At 39.4% G+C, this 27,170-nt stretch overlaps 1 protein-coding gene across 1 annotated transcript; it reads right to left on the reverse strand.

Annotated features, from left to right (window-relative positions):
• Nucleotides 1-1,249: 1,249 nt before the first annotated feature.
• Nucleotides 1,250-24,967, reverse strand: SUN3 (Sad1 and UNC84 domain containing 3). The gene is made up of 12 exons (XM_063304229.1): nt 24,835-24,967; nt 22,418-22,500; nt 19,328-19,418; nt 17,291-17,346; nt 15,633-15,715; nt 13,712-13,740; nt 12,527-12,698; nt 11,288-11,372; nt 9,601-9,716; nt 7,244-7,411; nt 6,536-6,628; nt 1,250-1,811 (listed from the first exon to the last, which is right to left on the reverse strand). The coding sequence occupies exons 1-12, from the start codon at nt 24,939-24,941 to the stop codon at nt 1,650-1,652; spliced, it is 1,245 nt and encodes a 414-aa protein (XP_063160299.1). The 5' UTR covers nt 24,942-24,967; the 3' UTR covers nt 1,250-1,649.
• Nucleotides 24,968-27,170: the final 2,203 nt, after the last annotated feature.

Genomic DNA, 27,170 nt, shown 5'->3' on the forward strand with positions numbered 1-27,170 from the left:
TGCTTCATTGGGCACCACCTACCCACCCTGCCCCCGCCAATTCACAAGATGAAGTCTCTCTCGCTCATTCATATATATGCAGAATAAGAGAGCCAGAGAGATGATCAGATGTTAGTTCTGAGAGATGGCTAAAGCCTGGTTTGTTTCCAGCTCCACCCCACTTTAGGAAGTGTAATTAGTAGACTTTTTTCCCCCCACTGATAGGTATCCCTTGGTGGGAGGAAATGAAGCCAACTGAATCCACTAATCACTTTTCTAAGATTGCCCCACATAAATCTATAAGGACAATGCCAGTTGCTAGTCATATCACTGAGGAAAAATAAGGTTTGGGATGTATGCTGACATATTTTTCTGCCATCCCACTAGAATAATACTGTATATGTTAATGTAGCCTTGAGAAAAAACCTCAAGTGTTTTCAGGCTAGATAGTTCATGATGATAATCAAATGTATTGTCTGAGATATTTTAATATGAGATGTAATTAAATCATGGAACTCTGCCCTGCTTTTTTAATGCAGATCTTTCTGAAATTCCTTGAAATCTAGCAATAATAACTGGCAGAAGATTGTATTGCATGACTTTTCAGCATTGGATTGCTGCTCATATTACCCTGATGTTCATCCAACTTAAGTGTTTTCAGACTTCTTATAACCAAATTACAAGAAACATGTCTCATGTAGAAAAACATTAAAATGGTTATTTGCCAGATTTTAAAAATTGTATTGAGAGATTTTAATTTGTAGTTATATTTGTCATCCCATCAAGAATGATAGAATCACTAAATGTAGTCCTCTACACAGCTACCCAAAAATTACCCTGAGTTTAGTGGGCCTTAATAACATGTACATATATCTGTGTACAATTGGAGCATTAAGCAGCAGCTTTCTCCCACAAAGATGAAATAATATATGAGCAACCGCCATAGCACATATAGTCCTTGGATCCTTCAGTATTGCCCATGCTTGTCTTTTATACAATGCTTCCTACAGCTGCCAAACAGCTGCAGGATGGGCTAAAATAAGTTTGGTTTCATCGGCGACAGACTGATCCCTACTTACAGCCCCCCTTCATTCTCATGCCACTAATAGTTATGAATGGCATTCAGTAATGCCTTTCTCCGTGCACCACCATCTTCATCTGCAGTTGTTGCTAAGCATATCCCCACCCCATCCCAAATCTCTTGACAAGCCAGGATGGCATGATTTACATGAGAATGATGGCATGCAGCAGGAATTCATTCTTTCCTCTTTACACAACTTTCTTCTTATAAATGTGTACGAGCTGTGAATGTGTACAGTTGCATGGGAAGCAACAGAGATGCCAGTCCTGGTTCTTGTCAGCTAATGCCATGCTCGCTGCCAACTCTAGGTCTGTTGCTTTTCTTAGGAATAAAATGAATGTCCATGACCATTGAGAAATAGAATTTATAGTCTTCCTACTGTATGTAGTAAATTTTTCATGTCTTATTTTCTCCCCAAAGCAATTAATAGTCACAAATAATTTAAACTTCTGTTCATTGCAGCCTTGCTATTTCATAGTCAATAATGAAAGAGAATAAAGCAGTTTCCCACAACCTTGCCATTGTTGCAAATCTCTATTTTAATTATAGAATCAGAAGCTCAGCAAAGTTACATTGGTTTGCCATTGGGCTAATGTGGCCTCCTTCCTGTATTAGCATGGTCATCTACAGAATACTCAGATGCAGTTAAATTTCCATGTACTCTAAACCGATAAATGCAAGTGTAATTTGGGTGGCCCCAGTTATTTAGCACTTTCAGCTTTACATAGCTCATAAATTCAGAAGATTCATTCTGAAAGAGAGAGAGAGTTCTTTAATTCTGCCATTGCTTAATTAATGTGATTAAAGGTAATTACAGATTATGTTTTTCTTGTATTAGGTCTAGTATGCACAAAACATAGGGGACGCGGTGGCGCTGCGGGTTAAACCGCTGAGCTGTCGATCGGAAGGTCGGCGGTTCGAAACCGCGCGGCGGGGTGAGCTCCTGTTGCTCGTCCCAGCTTCTGCACACCAAGCAGTTCGAAAACATGCAAATGTGAGTAGATTAATTGGTACCGCTTCGGCGGGAAGGTAACGGCGTTCCGTGAGTCATGCTGGCCACATGACCCGGAAGTGTCTATGACAACGCCGGCTCCAAGGCTTTGAAACGGAGATGAGCACCGCCCCCTAGAGTCGGACACGACTGGACTTTACGTCAAGGGAAACCTTTACCTTTACCTTTATGCACAAAACACTAACATAAAGATATGCAATATGCACTACTTGCCTCAAGCACTCCCCTCCCTGTCCTCCTCCCACATAATTGGAAAGAGAAATAAATCGTAACATAATTTTATTTTAAAAGATTCCTGGTTTAGTGTACCTGATTTAACAAACTGTAAAAGGTTCAGTAGAATAAGCAAGATGCATATAGCACATAAAAGCCAGGATTCTTTTTGATGTTATTTATGTAACAGATTTTTATTTTAAGGAACAACTTCTGGTCTGCATTAAAACAGAGTTTATTTCAATCATTTATATATTACAGTAATCTATATAGACTCCTAGTGATTTAATAAAATAAAACATTAGAACAAAAACAATAATAATACATTACAGAGAATGTGCACTCACCCCCCCCCCCAAATTTATTCTGGAAAAATCTTTGCTTAGATTAACTTCTAAAAGGCCTTAAGTATGGGTGCTGTTCTGACCTCAGGGTAGCAGCTATTCCACAGTACAGGAGCTGCAACAAAATAACATGTCTGCAAATCCTTGCCCCCAATCTCTCCAAAATGGAGGACTGTTAACAAATGGGGGTGGAGGTGGGGGTGGTGGCATACACTAGATGAGTTGATTCCACTCAGAGAATGGTCCTAGGAGCCAAGCCATATAGGCCTTCGTAGGTTAAAACCAGCATTTTGCACTCAGAAACCTATGGGTAGCCAAAGTGGGTCCATAACACAGGGGTTATGTGGCTATGGTGATTCTCATTTGCCAGTCAAGAGGCCATGTAGGAATCTCTCATTTCTGATTATTCCTTCTCCTGCCCATGCAAACAAAGAGGAGAATACTCAAGCCTGGCATTTCATGCAGGCATCTTACTATTCATCCATTTATTTATTTCTTTATTCATTCATTCAATTTGTCCCTGCCCATCTCCTCCCATCGGGGGACTCTGGGCTGTTTACAATAATCAGTTAAAACAACAACCATACAATAAAATGAAATATACAAATATAAAATTATTCTAATAAATAAATAGGAGTAAAAAGTAAAAAAGCCCAAGTGGCAGGAGAATCTAAAACGGTCCATATGTGGGAGGAGTGATCTATAGCAGCCATCCCCATATAGATCTATTTCCCTCTCCGCCCCAAGCGAGGTGGCAGAGCCAGGTCTTCGGACTCCTCCGGAAGGCCAGGAGCAATGGGGCCAACCTCACCTCCAGGGGCAGCATGTTCCACAGGGCGGGAGCTACTGCAGAGAAGGCCCACCTCCTGGACCCCACCAAATGGAGTTCTCTTAAAGACAGGGTCTGCAGCATGCCCCCTCTGCATGATCAGTTGGGACGGGCTGATGTAATAGGGAAGAGGCGGTCCCTCAGGTACCTTGGCCCCATGCCATATAGGGCTTTAAAGGTAATAACTAACACCTTGAATTGGACCCGGAAGCAAACTGGTACCCAATGCAGCTTGCGGAGCAGTGGTGTTACATGTGCCCTTCTAGGGGCACCAAAAACAGCCCGCGCAGCTGCATTCTGGACCAGCTGAAGCTTCCGGATACTCTTCAAGGGGAGCCCCATGTAGACAGCATTGCAATAGTCTATATGAGAGATAACAAGGGCATGAATGACTGTCTGAAGGGTCTCCCGATCCAGGAAGGGGCGTAACTAGTATACAGCAAGTAGCTGCGCAAAGGCTCTCCTGGCCACGGCTGCCACCTGCTCTTCAAGCAGGAGCTGTGAGTCCAGGAGGACCCCCAGATTATGCACCAGGTCTGTCTGGGGCAGTGCAACCCCATCCAGAACCAAAGATGACCATGTTCCAGATACAGAAGAGCCATTAACCCACAGCCACTCTGTCTTACCAGTGTTCATTTGAAGCCTGTTCCCCATCCAGATCCCTACAGCCCCCAGACACTACGAGAGGGCAGTCACAGCATCACTTACCTCACCCGAGATGGAGATATAATTGAGTATCATCCGTATATTGATGATACCTCACCCCGTGGTGACGGATGATCTTACCCAGCAGTTTCATGTAGATGTTGAAAAGGAGCGGAAATAGTACCAAACCCTCCAGCACCCCACAAAGAAGGGGCCAAGGGTCAGATCTCTCACTCCCAATCACCACTGATTGGGACCAGCCCTGAAGGAAGGAGGCGAACCAGTGTAAAACCACGCTGCCCACCCCCAAATCCCTGAGCCACCCCAAAAGGATACCATGGTCGATGGTATCGAAAGCCACTGAGATCAAGAAGAGCAAGGATGGATGCACTGCCTCCATCCCGCTCCCGCCAGAGATCATCCATAAGTGAGACCAATGCTGTTTCTGTCCCATAACCAAGCCTGAAACCTGACTGAAAGGGGTCTAGATAATCTGTTTGCTCCAGGACCCTCTGGAGCTGCAAAGCCACCACTTTCTCAACCACTTTCCCCAAAAAGGGAAGGTGGGAGACTGGACAAAAATTGTCCACAACAGTAGGGTCCAGTGATGGCTTCTTGAGGAGGGAGTGCACCAATGCCTCTTTAAAGGCAGCCAGGAACACCCCCTCTCCCAAAGATGTATTAACCATTGCCTGGACTCAACCACATGTCACATCCCTGGCTGCTTTTGCCAGCCAGGAAGGGCATGGATCTAGAAGACAGGTGGTGGCATTTACTGCCCATAGGATCCTGTCCACTTCCTCAGGTCCAACAGGATCAAACTGTTCCCAGATAACCGGGTAAGCACGTTCCCCTGTTATCTCCCCAGAGCATGCCTCATGCCTGGAGTCTAACTTGTAGTGGATCCGAGTAATTTTGTCCTGCAGATGCTCAGCAAATTCCTTTGCACAGTCCTGTAGGTGGGTCACTGAGGCCTCCTTCCCCAGAAGAGATCAAGTGATCTTAAACAGGGCCATCGGGTGGCATTCTGCAGACACAATAAGGGCGGAGAAGTATTGACACTTTGCCGCTTTTATCGCCACAAGCTAGGCCTTTATAGCAGTTCTAACCTGTGTTTGGTCGAATTCAGTCTTTGTCTTCCTCCAGTGGCGCTCTAGGCATCTCTTAACCCTCTTCAGAACCCTCAAGTCCTCCGTAAACCACGGGGAGTGTCGAGTTTGATGGGACAAGAGAGGCTGTACAGGCGCAATCCTGTCCAAGGCTCTGGCCCCCTCCCTATTCCAGGCTGCAGCTAGGGCCTCTGCTGGACCATGCAGCAGATCCCAGGGTATAACCCCCCATTTCCTCTGAAACCCTACTGGGTCCATCAGTCACCAGGGATGGACCAATCGAATGGGTCCCGCCTCCCTGCGAAGGGGGATGGCATAAGAGAATCTCAGGGCCACCAGGATGTGATCTGACCATGACAATGGGGACAGCTGTAACTCTCCCATCAGATCACATTGCCACTGCTCCAACAAGAAAACCAAATCTGGGGTGAGGCCACTGTCTCGAGTTGGGTCTCAAATTATCTGGGACAGGCCCATGGCTGCCATGGTAGCCATGAACTCCCGAGCCACCTCTGAAGCCCACCCCAGGGATGGCGGGTTGGAGTCCCCCAGAACTATAAGCCTGGGGAACTCCACCACCAGCCCCGAGATGGCCTTGAACAGCTCAGGCAGGGAGGTTGCTATGCAGCAGGGAGGCTGGTACAGTAGCAACACTCCCAACTGTTCTCGGGAACCCAACTTGAAGAACAGGGTCTCACAACCAGCCACTTGTGGAGCAGCGCCCCTGAAGGCCACCAGAGACTCTTGGATGACAACTGCCACCCCTCCTCCCCTGCCCTGGGATCTCGGCTGGTGCCATACCGTAAACCTGGCCGGGCACATTTCCGAGGGGGGCACCCCACCTTTGGGGCCCAGCCAGGTCTCGGTAATACACGCCAGGTCTTCCCCCTCCTCCATGATCAAATCACATATGAGGGGGGCTTTGTTATTAACTGACCTGGTGTTAAGAAGCAACAGCCGGAGACCAGAGCCCCTATGGATCTGCTGACCAGGTCCTGGGTCAGAGCACAGAGGACCGGAACACACCACCGGTAACAAACACTGGGGGCATCTTCCCCAAAGATGGCCTGCCCTCCAGCTCCCACCATAACACTAAATTAACACTAATCTAGTGTTAAATTAATTTATCACTAGATTACAATTTAATGTCAAGAGGATCATCACATATCCAGCCTTCCAGGAAGAGAGGTGTTTTTTTTACCTAAAGGAAAATCATGATGATTATAAAGTTATGCTAACTGTATGGATTATTATAATTGTCGCCTTGGTCAACAGCAATGTCTATTAAAATTGTGTGGAAATTTCCCAACAATCTCTACATACCTTCAACTGGAATGTTTGAATTAAATATCCATTCATGTCAAACATAAACTGGCCCAAGAAAGTTCCTTGTTCCTCATTTTCTCCTTTTAGTCCCTTTTGGAAGAAAGGGTATATCACCAATAGTCATGACATCATAGAGTATTCCATAATAGTAGAAGAAAGAGAAAGATTTTATCCATTTAGGAATCAAATCTGACCTAAATATCTAGTCAAATTGTAGACAAGCATTTTAAAGTCACTAATATGAGAAGGATCACATTTTATTGGCTATTTATTTATCATCCATTGATATCCTAATTAAAGAGTCAGTTATTTAACTGTTCAGTTATTATCAATTAATACTCCAAAATACAAAGCAAAAATTTTATTGCCTTTATTCCACATCTCTCAACAGCATACAGTACATAGTTCTATTTCACCATTTTTATCCTCAAAAAAGTGGTAATTTAGGCTGAGTATTTTATACAATGACTTTGAAGGACTAATTTAGTCTGAAATGCACTGGAGTGCAGCTTGTGTGTATATATATATATATATATATATATATACAGACACAAGCACACACACACACACACACCCTTGGCAGTTGATCCCAATCTGATCTAGATAGGAAGCTCTCAGTCCCTAAAATGGTAACAACAACAGAAATGTAAGTTGCAAGTTACTTTTTCCTTACATTGTATAAATAAATTAGAACATGAAGCTTACATAAATGGCAAAGTCTTTGGGAGCACTAGAGATCTCTCCTGTGGGGGAGACTTTCTTAGATATATGCTGTATTGTAACAGCTCTTGGAACAATTTCCATGGCTAGTCTGACCACAGCTTCGCCTTGACTTCCAGGAAAAGGCCAGCAGTTTCCAGGGTAGTAACTGGGCTTAAGGAGAGACAGACAAAATTCTGAATGATTTATGCATTCTACTGCTATAAATGCTATAACTCAGTCAATTAAAGAAGATTTAAATCAATTCTTCATTTTGGTTTCTGTAGTTTGAGATTCTATTAATTAACTGAAAGTTTATTATATTAGGTACCATATATTTTTTAATGACATTTGTTGCTGAAACACTTTGAAATAATTCTAATGAAAGAAACAAAGCTTTAATAAATGTTTGAATTCTCCTAAACAACAATAAGACTAATGGAATTGTAACAATGGAATATTCAGAGAATGAATCCAAGTGTTTTATTACCCCCAAGTTTTAACATCATGTTTTGACTTTCCTTTTATATCACTTTAACCTTATTTTTCCAACTCTCTACTCATGAATTATTTTCTGCAGATCTGGAAAATGTCACAGATCACTGTGCCAATACATTTTATTTTAAACACGAAAAGGACCCCAGGCCTGGCCAACAGACTAGAGGTAATTCACCAAGCTTCATATGGTATATATATATATAAAAAAGAGGAATCACTCTCTAGTGGCCTTCATCTGATAAGCATAAATAATGATCAAGACTAAAACGAAATAAAAATGGAATAGAAGAGAAGAAAATCTAGAAATAAAATCTATTTGAAGAAGAACATACTTCACAGTATTATTTAAATACAGGATCTCTTAGACCTGACAATCTACGAAAAATTCAAATCCGATCCCACAACAAAAGTGCTACTAAAAACTACAGTAACTGCCTTTTCAAGACTTCATAACTCCGACCTGATGTACAGAGAAATCTATACAGTTCTGAAGCTCTGCCACCCTAGCTATATGGGCTTCTCAAGATCCATAAGAAACAGGTGCCATTACATCCAATCATTAGCATCATCGATTCCCCCACAAACCATGTTGCCAAATACCATGGGAGAGGAGAAAAAGAAGTAACTCCCTTTTTGGGATATCCTAATCACCCAAAACCAGCACCTACAGCTAAGTCCCACTGTATCCCAGAAACCCACACATACGGATCCTTACCTACACAGAGATTCCAATCATCATCCTGGCCAGAAAAAAAGCATGCTCAAAAAGCTAGGCGATCATGCCAGATGCATCTGCAAGCCTGAGAAACTATCTGAGGAGCTAAGACATCTTAATCAGGCTCTACAAGCCAACGGATAATACACTAGTGAGATGAGGTGACCATTACAATCAAAGCAAGAGAATAATAGATACAGTGCATCCATGCAGAAACCACCCCCAACAGGGAGGGCATTTCTTGCCTACATAGAGAAGGTCACTGACCGAATAGAAAAATTATTAGAAAAGCTCAACATTAAAGCCATCTATAGGCGAACTAAGAAAAATCCAGGAAACCACCCAAGGACAGTAGAGTCCCGCTAACAGCATCCAGGGTCTATCGTATTTCCTGTAGCTGTGGACACGTATACACTGGTACACAAAATGCAGCTTCCACACCTGACTGAGGGAACATGGGAGGCACTGCAAACTAGGACAGCCTGAAAAATCATCAAGAGCGGAATACGCACTGTACTATAATAATCATAAAATTCAATTCAAGGACACAAAAGTGCTGTCAAGAATACCAAACTATTACAAATGCCTGCACAGAGACACTACTGAGATCCACAAACATCCCAACAGCTTCAACAAGTAAGAAGAAAATCTGAAGGTTAGCAAAGCCTGATTACCTGCCCTGCGCGACACCAAGGTTCTGCCCAAATGCAGGACCAAATAGGAATCAGCTCCCAAAAATGGGCAAATCAGATACTTGCTTGGACAAGGACTCAATCTAGACTCAGCTGCTCAAACTAACCAACCAGAACCCAGCATAAACCAAGAATCAATCAGGAATCAGTACTCTAAAAGTGACCAATCAGGATCGGGCATAAACAAAGAACCAGTCAGAGACCAGCCCACACCAACCTGCACCAGTCAGAAACCAGCTTGGCTAAAGGCCAATCTGAAGTCAGGACACCTGGCTATAAAGACAGGAGCCCAGTCAGTTCCTGCTCAGTTGCTTGTGGTCTGTGTAGCAGATTGCTTTGCCTCTGAAGATGCTAGCCACAGTTGCTGGTGAAACATCAGGAAACCTGTTCCCTAGATCACAGTCACTAAATCCTGAAGCCCAGCATTGCCCCCAAAATACTTTTATATTTATTTATACCTCAAGAATTATGTCTGGAGATTTCACAAAAGGGAGTATCTTGATTGACATCCAGAAATATCCTCCTCCATGATGGTGGTAGCTTCTAGTAGTCCTGGTGTAAACAATACTGGCACCTAAAATTAGATTGCTATACAATTAAATATCTCATTGTTTATCTATTTTAATGGATATTATGTGAAAAAAAAAATCCAGGCATATAAGACTAATGCTGTTTGTCAGCAAAGAGAATCCAGAAAATACCCTCTGTTACAGTTTATGTACAACAAGCAATTAGCAAATTCCACTAATATGTAATATTGGGGATGGGAGATTCCCCTTTTTTTCCTTATGTATATAGTTGAACTGCAGCTGCTATCATCAACAAAGAATAACAGAGAATGTACCCTGGGGAATAAGCCATTTACAGTGTATAATTATATTTATCCAGACCATTAAAGTGCCAAATTGGAATGATTTTGGTATTATTGTTGCTTGGATTTCTCATTGTAGAGATAAGACTACACAACTGGCTGCCATACAATTTTAAGCGCAACTGGATGACATTAAATCACTGACTGCATCTATAATGCATCCACCTTGGGATCTAATCTGAGTGAAGTGCCAGGGCTGCCTGAAACTGAAGAAAGAGAAATGTTCAATGGGTTACAGTTCCCCTTTGTCTGTCATGTTTGAAGCCCCAGGACATTCCTGGATCTCATTATTTTAGGACTAAGTCTAAAAAGACAATGACTGAATATTTTCTGGTAATTATTTAGTAGAAAGCTGGAAACTTTTCTACCAATTTGGAACTATGTACAGTTGCACAGTTACATATTTTTTGCTCAAATTTAGCCACCGCCCATCTCACCCAAAAGAGGGACTCTGGGCGGTTTACAATAAAATCCAGCGCAAAATATAAACATTAAAATCACATAAAACAGTTATAATAAAATACAGTAAATAAATAAAATCCAAGAAAGGTATAAAATCCAGTCTGGTGGGAGGGACTCTAGGGTGCAAGCCACCTCCAAGAATGGTTATTCACTTTCCCGCCCCAGGTGAGACGGCAGAACCAGGTCTTCAGGGCCTTCCGGAAGGTCAGGAGTGAGGGGGCCTGCCTCACCTCCGGGGACAAGATATTCCAGAGAGCAGGGGCCACTACAGATAAGTCCAGCTTGTAATGAACCTCTTACAACTTGCGTATTAAAACGTGCAAACAAAATGCTTCTGAAGACTTTTCAGATACTGTAGTTGATATCAAAACTGACAAACTGCATCATTAAAAGGAGTAGTACAATGATTATATGATATATTTTGACATTTGTTTTAATTTAATTTAACAATAAAACTTACCACACTTTATACTAATAAAGTACATACTTCATACTAATTAATGCTGTACTATATATGCCTTTAGAGAGCCAGTTTGGTCTAGTGGCTAAGGCACCAGGCTAGAAACCAGGAGACTGAGTTCTAGTCCCACCTTAGGCATGAAGCCAGATGGGTGGCCTTGGGCAAGTCACTCTCTCTCAGCCCTAGGAAAGAGGCAATGGCAAACCACTTCTGAAAAACCTTGCCAAGGAAACTGCAGGGACTTGTCTAGGCAGTCTCTGAGAATCAGACACTATTGAACAGATTTAGACAGACCGCAAGGATTTCGAAAATCTAGTTATTTAGCTTAGATAGTAACAGCTGCTGCAAATACCTGCTGATCTGAGTGCATAATCTGGCATATGAACAACATCTTCATCCAACTTTTGCTTAATTTTTTTAAGCATTTTTTCAATACTCTGTTATGGATAAAAGGTAAAATTAAAATTCAGCCATTATTAGATCTGTAAAATTGGGAACATTTAAAAACAGAGCCAGAAATGATCAAAGAATAAACTTGAACTTTGACTGCAATTTTCCATAGAATTTGGCACCATATGAATCATTTATGACATGGACTGCTACTCCACAAGTGGCACAGGTAATAGAAAGCTAGCATACAAACACAGAATAGCGAAGTCCATGCATCTGGCTGTGGCACTGAATCATTCCTTCAATGCTGCTTGACTTCATTAAGCAGGTGTTACACACACACTCCCAGGTTCGGCTTTTCGTCAATCACTGACAGACTCACAGCCTGTTGAGGCACGCGGATCTTGTCAGCCCCCCTTCCTTTCTACCTGGGTTTTCCAGATAGGTGTGGCTTGAGCAGACAAGACACACAGCCCTGGTCAACAGCCAGGAAGTAATCAGGGACACACACAAATAACTTCCAACCGACACTGAGGCACAACAGGTTCTTTGAAATACATGGAGACCCAGGGAATTTAAAGTAACAGCAAAACTTTACTGGTTGCAAGGTACATTTGCTCTTCCTCACACGCATGCATACACACACACACACACACACACTCATCCACACTTACCCACGTCCAACTAGGCTGCCAGGCACTAGCTAGAGGGACGGAAGCCGCCAAATCTGGATCCAAAGACGACTCAAGGAGTGGGCAGGCTTTGGGATCCCTTTTATCCCCAAAAGTCCTTGCTTTGTTAAGACTGGCAGCTACTCTGGCCTTGTTAATTTACAAGTCTGGTAGATGCTGATGGGATTGGGGTGGGGGTTTCCATGTGCTCAGGCCCAACTTCCTTTGTCTGGTTCAGGTGACATTTTTTTTCTCTGTTTCCTTAATGACTTGCTTCCTTCTTGTCTACCTCCCTGAAGGGATGTTTTAGACAAGATTCCTGTCTTTTGTCCTCTTCTGCTTACATGCCTGCTCCATCTTTAGGTAATGGCAGCTTCAGCCTAGTCTCACACAGGTTCAAATAGGAAGACCAACTGAAAGAACATGAACTAGACTGTTAATGTACCAAGATTTGATCTGGTGAATTGACAGCCATACTGGTTTGGTAGAAATATGAATTCTATTAATAAAATCTTATGAGGATCTCTTACCCATCTTGTAATGCCTTTGCTTGTATATCCTTTTAGTGCCTCACTAACTGCATTATAGGCAATATCATTCATACGCAATTTCAGACTTTGAACTTCTGTTCGCAGCATATGTACTTGCACCTTCAGAGATGGGATTTCAAGTGACTTTTTTACCAAAATTTTCCTAGCTTTCCTGAGAAAAATAATGAAGGGAAATGATACAAAGCACTGTTCTTTGCATCCTTCGCTATGCCTATAACCATAAAGATATTATGCATTTCATAAAGGCTATGAAATATAGTAATGACAATTCTGAAATGAAATCTCTTTAGAAAACATGCACATTTCATCTGTATATCAAATTACACTGATATGATTGCATTATCAGAAGAAGGACTGTTATAATGGATGGCCATAACATTTAGTTTATTTAGTTATATAGTTGCCTTAACTAACATATTGTTTATTTAACAGAGTTCTTTGAATAACTTGGAATCCACTTTTGGAGGTACAAACAAGTTATGCTTTATTTCATACTGTTTTGTTATCCATCCACATCCCCAGAAATACCCAGTTGTTATACAGTTAAAGCAGTCAGGTTGGAGTGACAGAGCTTCACTGCATACCTGTTCTTCTAAAGAGATTTTTTTTTTTAAATGACTTCTTCAATTTTGCTTTTATTTTTTGAAAAATGCTATGAGTTGGCTAGGATTGCTAAGATATGGGCTGGGAGATAGGTGATGTTGCAGACTGTCTTCTAGACCTAAATGGGAAGGGGAAGGAACAGTGAAAGGAACTCAGGTTATTTTTTTCTCATACTATTTTAAGAATAGCTGTAAGAGTCTTCTACTATCAACTCAGCCAGTGTAAGGGTCTTCTACTGTCAAGTCATCAACCAAATAGGCCAATGACACACTGAAGCCATCCATTATAACAGTACCCCACGAGCACTGTGGGGTGAGGCAGAAGAGGGGACCCGCAGAAGAGCACCCGCAGGATGGGATAGAAGACAGGAAAAATGCTTTAACCAGAGACAGTGACTTAACCATTATTAGAATGATTTTCTAATAATCACCTTATGGGTGGGAGGCTTAACTATGACCAACTATCATTCTTGGTTAGCATGCAAAAGTATTTTTTGTTTCACAAGCAGAAGTAGAGCTACCTGCAAAAGATCAGCATAAAATAATTTAAATGTTTTCTTACATTAAGGATCTCAGATCTTTTGTTCCATCCTACAGAGAAAGGGAAAAATAATTACAAATTAAAATATGCATATTGTTCATTTTAAACGGCAGGCAGGAAACATAATTTGAGATAAGCTCTTCGTACTTCTTGTTACATCAAAGCAGAATCCTATGCAAACAACAGGCCCAAATAAATGGCCTGGGAGCAACTACCACTATAGCATTGTTCAAGTTTAGTATGGGGAGAGGTGGAGCAATCTGAGTAGAATATAAACATTTCAATTCTGTAGGAGAGTATATGTGCTAATTGCATTCAAGGGGATAACCATCACATTCAATCCTTTACCAAGAGGTAAAGTTTACAAGCTGAGTTCAGCAATTCATGGTTCATGCAGTTCTTTGGCCACAGCATGGAACTGGTTTGTCATTGCCTTCTTCTGGGACCCTTTATGACTTCTCAATTCAGCATACAGCTCAAGGATTCGCTGGAAGTCACCCATCCAAGTACTAAGGAGACCTGACCTTGCTAATTACCAGGATCAGACAAGGTATTTTTTTCTGATATTCAAATTTTAATAAAGGGTTAGGAAATGCTTGCGGGATGCGGTGGCGCTGCGGGTTAAACCACTGCGCTGCTGAGCTTGCCGATCGGAAGGTCAGCGGTTCGAATCCGCGCAACGGGGTGAGCTCCCGTTGCTAGTCCCAGCTCCTGCTCACCTAGCAGTTTGAAAGCATGCAAATGTGAGTAGATTAATAGGTACCGCTTCGGCAGGAAGGTAACGGCGTTCCGTGTCGTCATGCCGGCCACATGACCACGGACGGGTCCTTACGGACAACGCCGGCTCCAAGGCTTAGAAACGGAGATGAGCACCGCCCCCTAGAGTCGGACATGACTGGACTTTACATCGAGGGAAACCTTTACCTTTACCTAGGAAATTCTTGTCTTACAACCCAAAGTTAAGGCTCATGCCAATGCAGACCAGATCTAAAAAATAAAAACCCACACATTGAATATTTTCAGAGTTGCTCTAAAAAAGAAGTTCCCAAATATTAATTGATCTAGAAATAACTAGTTAACTTAATCTTTTAAATATGGTTGCTATCCCTACTAGTGTGCCTTTTATACTTGGGTGATAAAAAAAAACACCAGAGAAAGTTTTTCCTGAAGTTAACTTCATAGGAAAGTTAAATGTTTCACAGCTTTTAAATAGAAACAGAATCAGAAAAATAGTGACAACCTTAGTTTGAATACCATAATATTAAGAAATGTACCCAATGCCTCTAAGTCAGGATGGCCAACTTTGGAGTGGTGGCCATGGTGGGTGGACAATGACACAAAGTGGGGGACATATACAGGGAAGCCCAGGATTTTCTGCTTTTTTCCTGAGATGTGGGTCAGGGTTCTTCCTTGTTTATCTCTGTTAAGGCTATCTTAACAGTTTTTATGTTTGCCCTCTGAAAAATGATAGGAAATGATGGTGATTTTTAGCATTTGCACCACCCAAAGTTGGTAGCATGATTGGTCAGTCTCTGAGGGCTGCAAGAAATCAGCTGCCTAAGCCTACTCTATTGGAGCCAGTTTAGTCTCATGGTTAAGGTACTGGACTAGGTGCAGGAAAATCTGAGTTCTAGTCCTGCCTTAGGCATGAAAGCCAGTTGGGTGACCTTGGGCCAGTCACTCCCTCTCAGCCCTAGGAACAAGGCAATGGCAAACCACTTCTGGGAACTACTACCTAAGAATCTGCATGGTCTTGTCCACATAGCTGCTAGGAGTCAATCTGACTCAAAGGAAAAAGAAAAACCCTACTCTAAGAATTGCAACTAATTATTGTTATATATAATAAGAGATAATGCATAAGTACTGTATACAATACTGCACACATTTCAGATCTGCTGATAACAGAGACTGCTGAATAATTAAATCAATAATAAGAAAGCACCTCGAAGAGATCACAAATGGAACAGTCTTTCCACCCATCTCCAAAGAGCCGGTTTCCATCAAGCAGTCCCACGTATGTAGCACCTATTAGAATTGTTTTTTAAACATCATATTTTAAAAAGTTGATTATAATTTTCCTCTACAGCAAATTAATTTGGGGCATAGTATTTCAGATCTACCTATTTCAGTTGAAATCTAAAATACATATATTATCTAATTTTTCATATTGTTTGATCAGCTCTTTCAACACTTTTTTCTTCTGAAACGAACTCTCATAAGATCCCAAGCAAAATGCACAAGAATTGGTGCAGATATGACTAAACTGGCTACAATAAAAGAATTAGAAGGCATTCAAGTGCATATGCTTCTTCCCTGAAGTCTTGCCTTCCGTGAATAAAATGTCCCTATCCTGTCTGAATTGCAGTTACATTAGTCATCAACTTTAGGGCAACACAGTTAAGGTAATTTCAGTTATACAGACCACCAGGAGGCAGTGCATGATCAATTTCACCTTATTGTACAAAGCCAGATTTTTTCCTATGGGATTCAAACCCTGTACCTGGAATTGAACTCATGAACCACTGTGCTTTCGATGACTATATACAGTGTATTAGTTTAGGAGCTATCCAGGTTCTGGTACTCAGAGGTGTTGCAGAAAGAGATATATAGAATCTATACTGAGTAGACAATCCACTTTCCCTTAAGCTCTCAATGCGAGAGAAATGCAGATGTTATATTATGTCATGCCCTGTGTATGAGGTTGTATATGACTTCTACCCCACCTCCTTTGAAGGGGGGAACATTTATCTATTTTTACAAACTATAAATGTATCATCTATATTATTATTATTATTATATTTTATCTCTCTCCCTCTGACAGCTTAAGAGAACCGTTCCGATAGGGACAGTTAAAATAAAAAAGGGCTTCTATTAACAGTGGGTCTGAAATCCACTTCAAACTGCTGTTTCAGATCCTGGTTAAATGGAAATTCTGTTTAATATTAATTGTTATTATCACCAGTATTTCCAGCTGCTACTTGTGCAATCCATATCAGAACAAACTTATTTCATTAAAGCAAAATTACAAATTAAATCCAGAAGTAATCTCCTAAATTTGCTTGGAAGAATAGAACCTCTTTCACTACTCTACAAACCATATAATAGGTATACATTTAGTCAGATGGCAAAATTCCTGAGTCCTGGACACAACTGAAAATTACTATCCTCAACAGGAAATCAGGCTGCAGTCCTAAACACACTAGTAAATAAGCCTAAGTGAACATAACATGTTATATGACACACTTAACCATGAAAAACTAACCCCAAATTTATTCAATTAATCCAATTGCCCAAGGTTGCACAATATACTGAACCATAAACTAATCCCCAGGACTGGATTTGCATAATAGGTTAGGTTAAAAATGTGTCTGGCTACAGTAGTCTATGGTTCAGTGTGCTACGCAAACATAGCTGGTGGAAAAAAATGTTCTAAGAAAACAAGTATAGGGCTATGCTGTAGGTACCACTGAAGTCAGCAAGACTTACGATTGTGTAAATGTGTTTACGACGAAGTAGGCTGTAATGCACCATAACAAGTACAGCAAAATGTTTTATAGACGAGATACACTTTATTCTTCACTCTGTAAGAAGGAAGCTTACCAACAAGCAACAGGAATAGGGCCACCCAAAATAAAATCTTCCGAGTACAGCTCCCACTAAGTAACAACAGAGAACAATAACAAAAATCAAAGAATTAATCTCACAGTTCTTTCATCCCAACAGTTTATTGTGCTCAAAAAGCCCATTCTGCCGGTTTTAACTTAATACTCTGTTTACTCATTAAGTTGGTTCTGTAGGACAGGGTTCCCGGAATGAAAAGATTCAAGAGACTATTACATAAACAGGCAGCTGCAAGGATCACTGTTACCTGTGAAAAGACCTGCTGCTCTGCCTTGCTGCATCACAGGAAAACTTAGAAAGAAAATCAAAACTTCCCAATCTATTGTACATGGCCTTATACTGGTTTTCAATGGGAAACAGTTCAGTTCTTGAAATTTTATAACTCATCCCTATCTTCTCAATAAATTTCGGTAAAGAGATTCTGAGAATCATTCTGTATTTGGAAAGAATCACTGTCAGGTTACAAAGTCTGACAAGTTCTAGTTTTTGTTACAAAATTAAATTTTACTTTAGCTGAATGTTTAAATCTGGAGTAGGAGAAAGCCCTTGTATTGTATCTTTATAATAGGATTATTATATCTGGGTACAAAAAGTATCTTTGCTGTTTCCTAGTGATTATCTAGATTTTTGCTGCCTGCATCCGATAGCTTTATTTTAAAAGTCTGGCTCTATGTGTTCATGAAGATGTGTGTCACAAATACATCATCTCCCTGCTAAGTGCCAATTAAGAAGAAGGGAATCCCATACAGAAAATGGTGGAACATGTTTCTCTTGGTCTGAACTCTTTAGAGCTGATTTCCCAATTGTGGCAGCTTCCAGCTGTGTGGACTTCAACTCCTGAAATTCCTCAGCCAGTGTCACCGTTGGTCTAGAACTACCCAAAGGTCTGTCCAAGAGCAAAGTTCTTGTGCAAGGCATTAGGTACTGAGTAATCAGGCTTCATCAGGCTTCCTTTGTACTGGCAACTATGCAACTACTGTATATTGATATTTTAAATGGCACAACTGAAGCAAAGAGTAGGATCTCTAATGTGGTACCTTTTTCATTATGGGTACCATCTTCCTGTTCAACTTTTTACATTCTGAAATATAATTTTAATTTTAAACAGCATGAAAAAGTAAATTGTTATGCTACAAGCAAAGCTGTCTCCATAATCCTTTTCCAAGAATTCCCTTGGATTACACACAGATCCTATAGCCATTCCTACTTTTTTTGTTCAGTGACTGGCAGCGGCCCAATGCTTTGTTTGTACATGTGTCCACTTGTTGAGAAAGAAATTAGAAGTGTAAGCCAGACCTGATAGTCAGTATCCTTGCAGATAAAAAGTATGGCAGAGCACAACCTCGCCAATTAGCTTTTTTGTTGTAAGTGACAACACCTCCCTGCCATAGCAATCATTTTCTTTGAACATCCATGACTTGCTCTCAGAAAGTTCAATGTAGCCAATTGGACCAAAAAGGTTCAGCATCGCTGTACTAGTATAGCTATCTGGCATAAGATTTTGCATGCTCTGAAAGCATCTGTTAATACAAGGGCATTGGTAGGCACCAATGGAAATTTTCCTCTAATATAAAAAGCATATCCCAATTCCTGTGCATACAAAAGGACTTTTCCTACTAACAAGTAATAGCTATCCATTTATCCTTAACTGCGAAAAAAAAAGTTATGGTGGCCATTCACTTATGGTGAGAATGGCAACTGTTTAGTCAGTATTTGCTTAGAAAAAGGTACCAAGACTCTTTCCTTCCAATAATCAAATGGCAATGGAATATAAATATTATGCTTAAATTATTTTCAAACATATTCTAGATATATGTTCTTTTATTAACATTAAAATAAAATATAAATTTGTTCTATAATAACTATTGATGTGATTTTTGGCTTTCCAGTAGTAGAGGGAGAAAACAGGACTTGAAAAGTAACATAAGATTACTGAATGTTTCCCAATTCAAAACATTTAAAACCACTGTTCAGTCACAAATTTATTCTTCAAAAAAGATTCTTGATCAACTTTACCTTGATATAATGCAGTAGACTTTTTTCACTAAGCAAAATGGAGTTATTAGGCTTAGAACTATCAAATTACAGATGAGCCTGAGGATACTTTCTAGAAAAATACACACAAGGATACAACGAAACAATACAATATATGATTAGAATGACTACAAAATACATGCAAAATTCTACTCTGTTGTTATGTTATATTATTTCTTGACCTTTGGTCAGATTTATTCAGTGGATAAAGTTTTTTGTTAGAGAACAGTTACTGGCAAGTTCCGAAGGAAAAATAATTTACTTGTTTATTTGTTTAGAAAATTTATATGGCTGTCCATCTTATATAAATAACTCTGGGGAGCTAACAAGCAATACACAAGAGGAAAACAATATGATAAAAACCCTATAAACAAAATAAAGATACAATTAAAAATAATTGTAATACAATAGCCAAGGCACCCCATAACTAGCTCACAACAAAACATATATTGAGTTCGTCAAACATAGATCACAATCCAGTTTTTTGATATATACTAATTAAAACTGAGAAGTGTTTTTTCATTTGTTTTTTATAATTGTAAAATAGATATTCCACTTTATGTCTCTTGTTGAGAGGTCAATTATATCGAGAGCTTGCATCAGATGAACAAAGTGTATTTTCCTATCAAACTGAGTCTGATAGCCGCTAGGTTTAGGGTAGTTGATAAAAGTCAGTTTGGTAGGTATCAATTGTAAATGCCAAGTATTTTGTTTAATGTCAATATTTCTTAGATTATTCTTGGAAGGGGTGGTTATGCTGAAATCAGCTCGTGTATTGAATTTATCTGGTTGAATATGTTTAATATCTACTTCTAATTGGATGGGGTTTACTTGACTTCCCCTATGGCTCTTTTCATTCAATTTATTTTGTGGTATTCAACTGTCTTTATCTTTCTTAAATTTATTCTTTTGTCTCCCTGGATTATTCTGAGGTTTTCTTGATTGTTTACTCTTCTCATGTTCAGTTTCAGTTTCAATGATTTGTAACAGTTTATTTGGCTTTAATTTCTTTGTTGTTCTATGACACTCCAAGTTTTTAATGTTTTTTACTTTTCTTGACTGTTCTCCCTTTTTTATTAGCCTTCTTTCTTAGTTTGGCACCCTTCTTGGGGATTTTTATTTTTTGTTTCACAGTTGTTGTTTCTACCTCTTCTTCAGGATTAGAAGTATGGCCTAATATGGCTGGTGATGATTCCGGGAGGGTTTCTTCTGGTTTATGATCTATTCCATTTATTGTTTTAAGTATCAGTTCTGTCAATGTTTGTAGTAAGTCTTTGCACTCTGCTAAAAAGGATTTCATCGTCGATATGTCTTGCACCCAGGAATGAGCTAGACTATTTAAGCTCTGTTGTTGTTTGCTGAAAATGTCTATTAGGGTTAGCAGGCCTAATCTTAATGCTTCATTTGTATTTCCAGTTGTAAGGCCAGGAGTTGGGGGGTCATTTATATCTTCAATCTCCTCACCTCCCCGTTCTGACCAATTCCTCTCTGTGGGAGTATAATTTGTGGACGGCGTGTGGGTTTGTTGATCCATGAGGGCAAATTCTTTAGCTGTGTTTATTCCAGTTTCCACCAGCTCTGTTACAAACATACAATGGGGCCCTAGGGACCAGTTGTGGACTGATTTTGCTATAGGACTATCATTTGGAGTAATTAGGCCATTCTCTGACACCCGGTTGAGACAGGGCCTTGTTGAGGGAAAAAAGACTGTAATCTTGGCTTCACTGCCTCCCTCTTTACAGTCCTCTGTCGCTCCAGTCACTAGTTCTAATCCAAGCCGACGACAGCCGCCTCTTGTAAGTACCATTTTAAATTTTTACTGATAATAATAGCAGTCCTCCTTCTTACTTTCTCAGTTAATCATCCATCACCAGTGGTAAATTTTCTCAACTATACAAGTTGTTTATCTGTACTTTAATTGGGAGAGCTAAAATAAAGTTTTGAGGGCTATGGCACTTTAAATTCTACCTTTAGTTTACATTCTTTGTTATCAGCATACCTCGTGTCTACAATAACTTGGCTCATCTCAAAAAGCCACAGCTGATATTATGCTGTATGCTTCAACTAAGCTCCTGCCCAATGTTTATATTATACATTTTAAATTTATCTAGAGGTGCTCACATACATGCCGGCTTCTGCGTCGCCATCCCACCAGAAGTCCCCATTTGTTTTTTACAAAATTCAAAAACATAAGGCAACCTAGAGTCATTCACAAGAAGATTCTTATCAGTGATTCAACACCCTGATCTACTGAGCAGAATTTCCTATTTGAAAACAGTAAGAGAAAAACACTTGGTGGAAGACAAAAAGCTCCTGTGGGCCACATATGACCCGTAGACTATGGGCTGCCACTGCTGATCCCAGAGGTTGGAAATAGCTCTCATAAGCTTTAAAGGTGCCTATACTCTGGCGTTTAGAGTACAGTACAGTAATCATACAACAGAAACAACAAAAACAATAATAAAAACACCCAAATGTTGTAAGGAAAACAACTGTTAAAAGACAATAAAACTTGTTGGAACTACTACTCTTGCTAATTCAACATATGAGGAAAGAGTCATGTTTTCAGAGCTCTTTTGAGCATGCTCAGGATAGGGATTAAAATCTCAGGGGGGTTGGTGTTCCAGAGGGCAGGTGCTGTGTCAGGGAAGGTATGCTTCCTAGTTCCTATTAAGTGATACTGTTTAATGGATGAGACCTGGAGCATGCCAACTCTGCCCAATTTTTTGGAACAGCAAACACAAAAGTAATCCTTGACCTTTCCTACAGAGTATTTCCAAATGATAGCATAAATGCACATGTTAATTTAATTGGCGTAGTAATTTTGAAACATTTTGTTATTGTCATGCTTTTGTCCTTTCTTACTGATAAGCAGAACATTCTTGTCAAAGTTAATTCAACCTCTGTTTAGGTTCACAAATCATTCAAAGTGCAAAACAAGATTAAGATTTAGTCACACTTAAAGTAGATTCATCAATTTTGACAAATTAGTTCCATTAGTTTCAGTGAATCCAAGTCATAAGGCTGAATCTAAGTCATTATAATTATCCAAGTTGTAAGAAATAAACTTACTTTTGGGTGGGCATGGAAATTGTGCATTGAAGAGAGGATGGCTGTCAGTACAGCTGCAAGGTGAATTTTGTCCTTGAGGTAAACTATAGAATGAAGAAAGCTTTATATTGCAAAAGTATATAAGAGCATAAGAACTTCCAGTTTAATCAGACTAAAAAAAAAACTATTTAATCCAGCATTTGAGGGCCAACTACATACAGTACCTCATGAAGCATCTAAGACTGCATAAATATTATGATCAGTTATTGCTTGTCTTTAGCCTCTACCCTTCAGAAACATTGCTTTTGTGCACAGTGAAGCTATTTAGTGCACACAGCTGTTTGCTTGCTCCTGGTGGAGAAGGAGCAAGAGAGAAAGAGGAAATTGGAGTGGCAACAAACAGCTTCCTCAATAGCACAGAGAGTTTGCATCCTAGAGCAACCATCCACATACTAATGAGGCATGCTGGATTTGCCAGGACTTCCAACACATGGAAGCTGTAACAAACCCAGACTTTCCTCCTCTCCTACATGAACATGTCTCTGAATGAATATACCCAGACATCTCCAGTTGAAAATCTGTATTATTAGATAATTAAGGTTGATTTCTGCATACGATTCAGCCTCATGCCTGATTTCTAATGTATGGTGAATCAGAGTATATACGATCAAATTACCCAGGCACTGATTCTTCAGTCTGAATTTCTTCCTCTAAAAATTATGTAACCCACTTAGAAATATAATTTTTAATGAAATCTTTATTTCTTTTCTTTTTTGCAATATCTGATAAAGATTAAGGACTCTGTCATACTGTGAAGATTCAGGTTACGGAAAGTTATTCTGCTGAAGTATTCTTAAGAGATTCAGATTCCTCTGCTTAAACTAGATTAACTAAATCCATCCCAAATTGTTTTTAAAAGAAATGATGTTTATCTAGAATCCCTAGATATCATCTAGAATCACTAGATATCTTGGAAACTTTCAGTTCCATCAACAACAGTACATTTTTGGATTGTCTGAAATATTGTAGAACAGGAAGCACTGTTTTGCACTGATTCTTATCCAGTCTCTCAAATAGGCATGCCTGGAGACTGTCATTCCAACATTTGTATTTAGTATCTACATCACAGGTCCCCAAACTCTTCAGCTCCTCAACCCCTTCACGAAGTTCCAGATTGTTCATCAACCCCCAAATATTTATCATATGAAAATAATTTAATCAATACTACTTTAACTAATAGTATTACAAATAACAACAGCAACAATAATGGATAGCCCATTGACCCTTAGGTGTCAATATTGACCACTTTGAGGAAACCTGATCTACATGAAGGTGCTGGAGGAGTTCATCTGTAAACTTAGCATCAGAATGCTATCAATAGGTTAATGATATTCTAGTCTGTTTTTCTGTTACCACTCATCATGAAATGGCAATGCTTTCTTAACGCCTACCTACAGACAATAAAGGATTGAGTGATAAATAATACATTGAAGCTAAATCTAAACAAGACAGAGGTGTTACAATGATCAGCTGTTCTAACCCTGGAAATGTGATCAATCTGTAGGTACTCTACACAGTCAGAGTCCTCTAAATGTAACAAATAAAGGCTGGTTCACACATCATGTAACTCATTGTCCATTTTACCTACTATTTGTTGCATGTCACAGTGGCTGGCTTCACACATAATGCTAAGACATAAGTCAAAACAAATCATACTGTTCTTTAGGGTTAGTTAAGAAGTCCTTGTGGTGGATTCAATTCTCTTTTTATTGGGCTTCAGACCTGAAGCTTCAGGCAGAGGTAGTCTATAAACTAGCCTACCGGAAGCCATCCTCTGCATTCACCAGGTACCCCTTGGTATCCCTCTTCAGAGGTTCAAATTTCATCCCAAAATCTTAGAGGCCTTCCGATCCCATCTGCAGATTCTTCATAATTAGATGAAGTTCTCTTAGCTGTTTTTGCCTCCCAATCTTTTTTCTATTTTTTAGAAAAGTATCAGCTACTGTGGTTATCCTTCTATATGATGTCCCGTTTGATCTGCTAAAAACTAGCATCTATATACACCTCCTGAACAATTACATGCATGAAGATTCTTGAGTCAGCCTACCTGTTTTTGCACAAGTCAAACTGAACAAAGCATGTATTGCAATGTTCTCTCTGAGAATGATTTCAACAGTTTTAGTTGCTGTACATACAGTTAGCACTAGGATGGATAACCATGGTGTGTGAGGAGAAAAACATTAGTCAGAAAATGAAATTACCTTTTTTTGTTTTCAGAATCATTATTCACTGAATTGCAATTTAAGGCATGATATGACTGAACATTTCTCAGCCTTTCTTTGATGGGTTCATGTAGCATATTTGGGAGAGGAGACAATATTCCATCATATTTATTTAACTGTGCATCAGTTACAAAGTAAACTGGAAATAAAGCATACCTCTCTAAAACTTGTGTGCCAGCGTCTGAACTGTCATTGCTACAGTTTGCTTCACTGGAACCTTCTGTTGAATAAATACGCTCTGAAGTATTTTGGACTCTCTTCATAGTTTGATTTGATTAACATTTGACCCTGAAATAATATAAAGTAGGATTCAGGAGGAAACTAAACATGAATTGCTGCATTAACCTACATAATAAAACCAAACATAGCATGTTGGTTTATGGGGGGAAAACATCCCAAATCCATAGCTGGGATATAAAAGGCAATCATGTCCATTATTAAGAACAGAGTTGTATATTAAGGTATATCAAAATATGAGTTATCTAGAATTTAATTTTTGCAATAAATTATTTTCTACAGTGGAAAATATGAGAATATAGTTAATCTGCTTGGAAATTCCTTTGTCCTAATGTAGGATTCTTTCTGGATCTTTTACTAAGATTTCAGTTAATTCAATATGTATGGAAGTTTAACAGAAACATAAAATACAAAAAATATGGACTAACACTCTTATGAAGTCAATATCCCTAACATTTACAATAGTGCAGCCATATCTTCATCCAATTTTCGCTATTTTTAAACAAGTTCTTTTAAATGAATACTACACTAGAAAGATTACGATGATTCTAGTTCTCCTTCTCTTTTTCTCTCAAGTGGCAGGAAGTGCCAGGGAGCAACCTTTTATGAAGTTTGTTTCTTTGTCAAGTGAAAATCCTTGAACTTTAAGGGAACTTGATGTTTTACTGACAAATATACAATTATGTATGTGGGAGTAGTCACATAATGCGTATGGCAGAAATGGTTTTCTCACATGCAAATATATTCCCTTGTAGTCTCATCTTTACCAAGCACCTTCCTTAAAAACCTTAGAAAAAATACATATTTTGCAATATGTAACATATGCAAAAATATGCTTAGCCATATTTAAGGGAACTGGGTGATTTTTAAAATAAATGGCTGTATAAAGGTAAGATCTCCAAGTTGACCTTGACTCAAACTAGTTTTCTGATTTCTAATTCTAATTCTCAGCTCCTGGTGACTATGCAGACATAGCCATTCAGCCATTCATTCAAAAAACAGCTGAAACGAAGGCAATGACAAACTTTTCAGCTGCTTTTTGACTCCACAATCCCTGGATCACCTATCCCGGTACTAATCAGATCTGCTTAGCTTCCAAACCCAGACAAGGCTAGCCATGTGCTACCACCTGGTACAGTACGTACTGTAGTCCAAAGAATTTCTCTGCAAACCAGAGCTCCTAAAGGAGTAGGATAAGTGTAAACCAGTTGTCCACACGCATATCTGAAAGCCTTTAAGATTTTTAGTATCATAAAATTAAAAAATGGAAACAATGCAACTTATAATCTGCTGAAACAAGTAATACAGGGAATTAAAAAGGGATGAGTTGCTCTTCACCTTTTCAGAATGGATCCAATGACTTAACAGAGATCGGATCATGACATTCATAATTTGTCCTAAGCAAACACACACATTTCCTGTCTACTAGATCAGCCTTTCAATACATTTTCCAAACTGGATGAAAGGTTGACCGTATTTTTGAAATTCTCTTAAGTGTTTTTTTTTTTTTTTTTAATCAGTTTTTGGTGTAATTGCTCAGTCCTGAAGTCACTATTTGACATAATCTGATTATGACAGATTTTGAAACCTAACAGTGTGCTATTCTTCAAGAGAGATTTTATAACAAAATGTTTACCTTTTCTTTTTTTGCTTCCTGAAAAATATGGTCTGTAAGTGCTATGCAGAATATGAAATTAGAAAAAAATGTAAAATATACTAACCACCCCCAGTTCAAAATAGCAGCTTTTTCCACCAGATAGCTGACAGCAAATCTAAGGGGAAAATAGCAGGTAAAGTATCTCTGAATTAGTTACCATGGGATGGTGAAAAAGTGGCTTTGGGTCCATCGATATATATTATAGATTTGTAAATAAATGTTTACATTTAGTTTATATTTGATTTGCAAATATATTTCAGTTATTTCATTTTGGGGTGCATACGTTCCCCTTTAGTCCACAGGATAATAGCCAAACACATGACAATCAGATTTTTCCTCCAGTCAAGCTGGCTTTTAAAAATGTGTGAATGATACATGGTGGGGTAATTCATCCAAAAGGCCTTTTAGCACCCCACTAATTCCATCCCTAAAGCAAAGCAATTCATTTTCATCACTTCAGTGGTATTTTCTAATCTATAAATCAAAATGAAGTGAAATGTTCAAACATTGGGAAGAAGAATAAAGTAAAATGAAAAGCTTAACCACTCACCCTGATCATAAGATGGAAAATGATGGCATAGTGCTCTCACAGCTCCAA

This window comes from Candoia aspera, chromosome 4 (assembly GCF_035149785.1).
Source record: "Candoia aspera isolate rCanAsp1 chromosome 4, rCanAsp1.hap2, whole genome shotgun sequence".
NCBI classification, from domain to species: Eukaryota; Metazoa; Chordata; class Lepidosauria; order Squamata; family Boidae; genus Candoia; species Candoia aspera.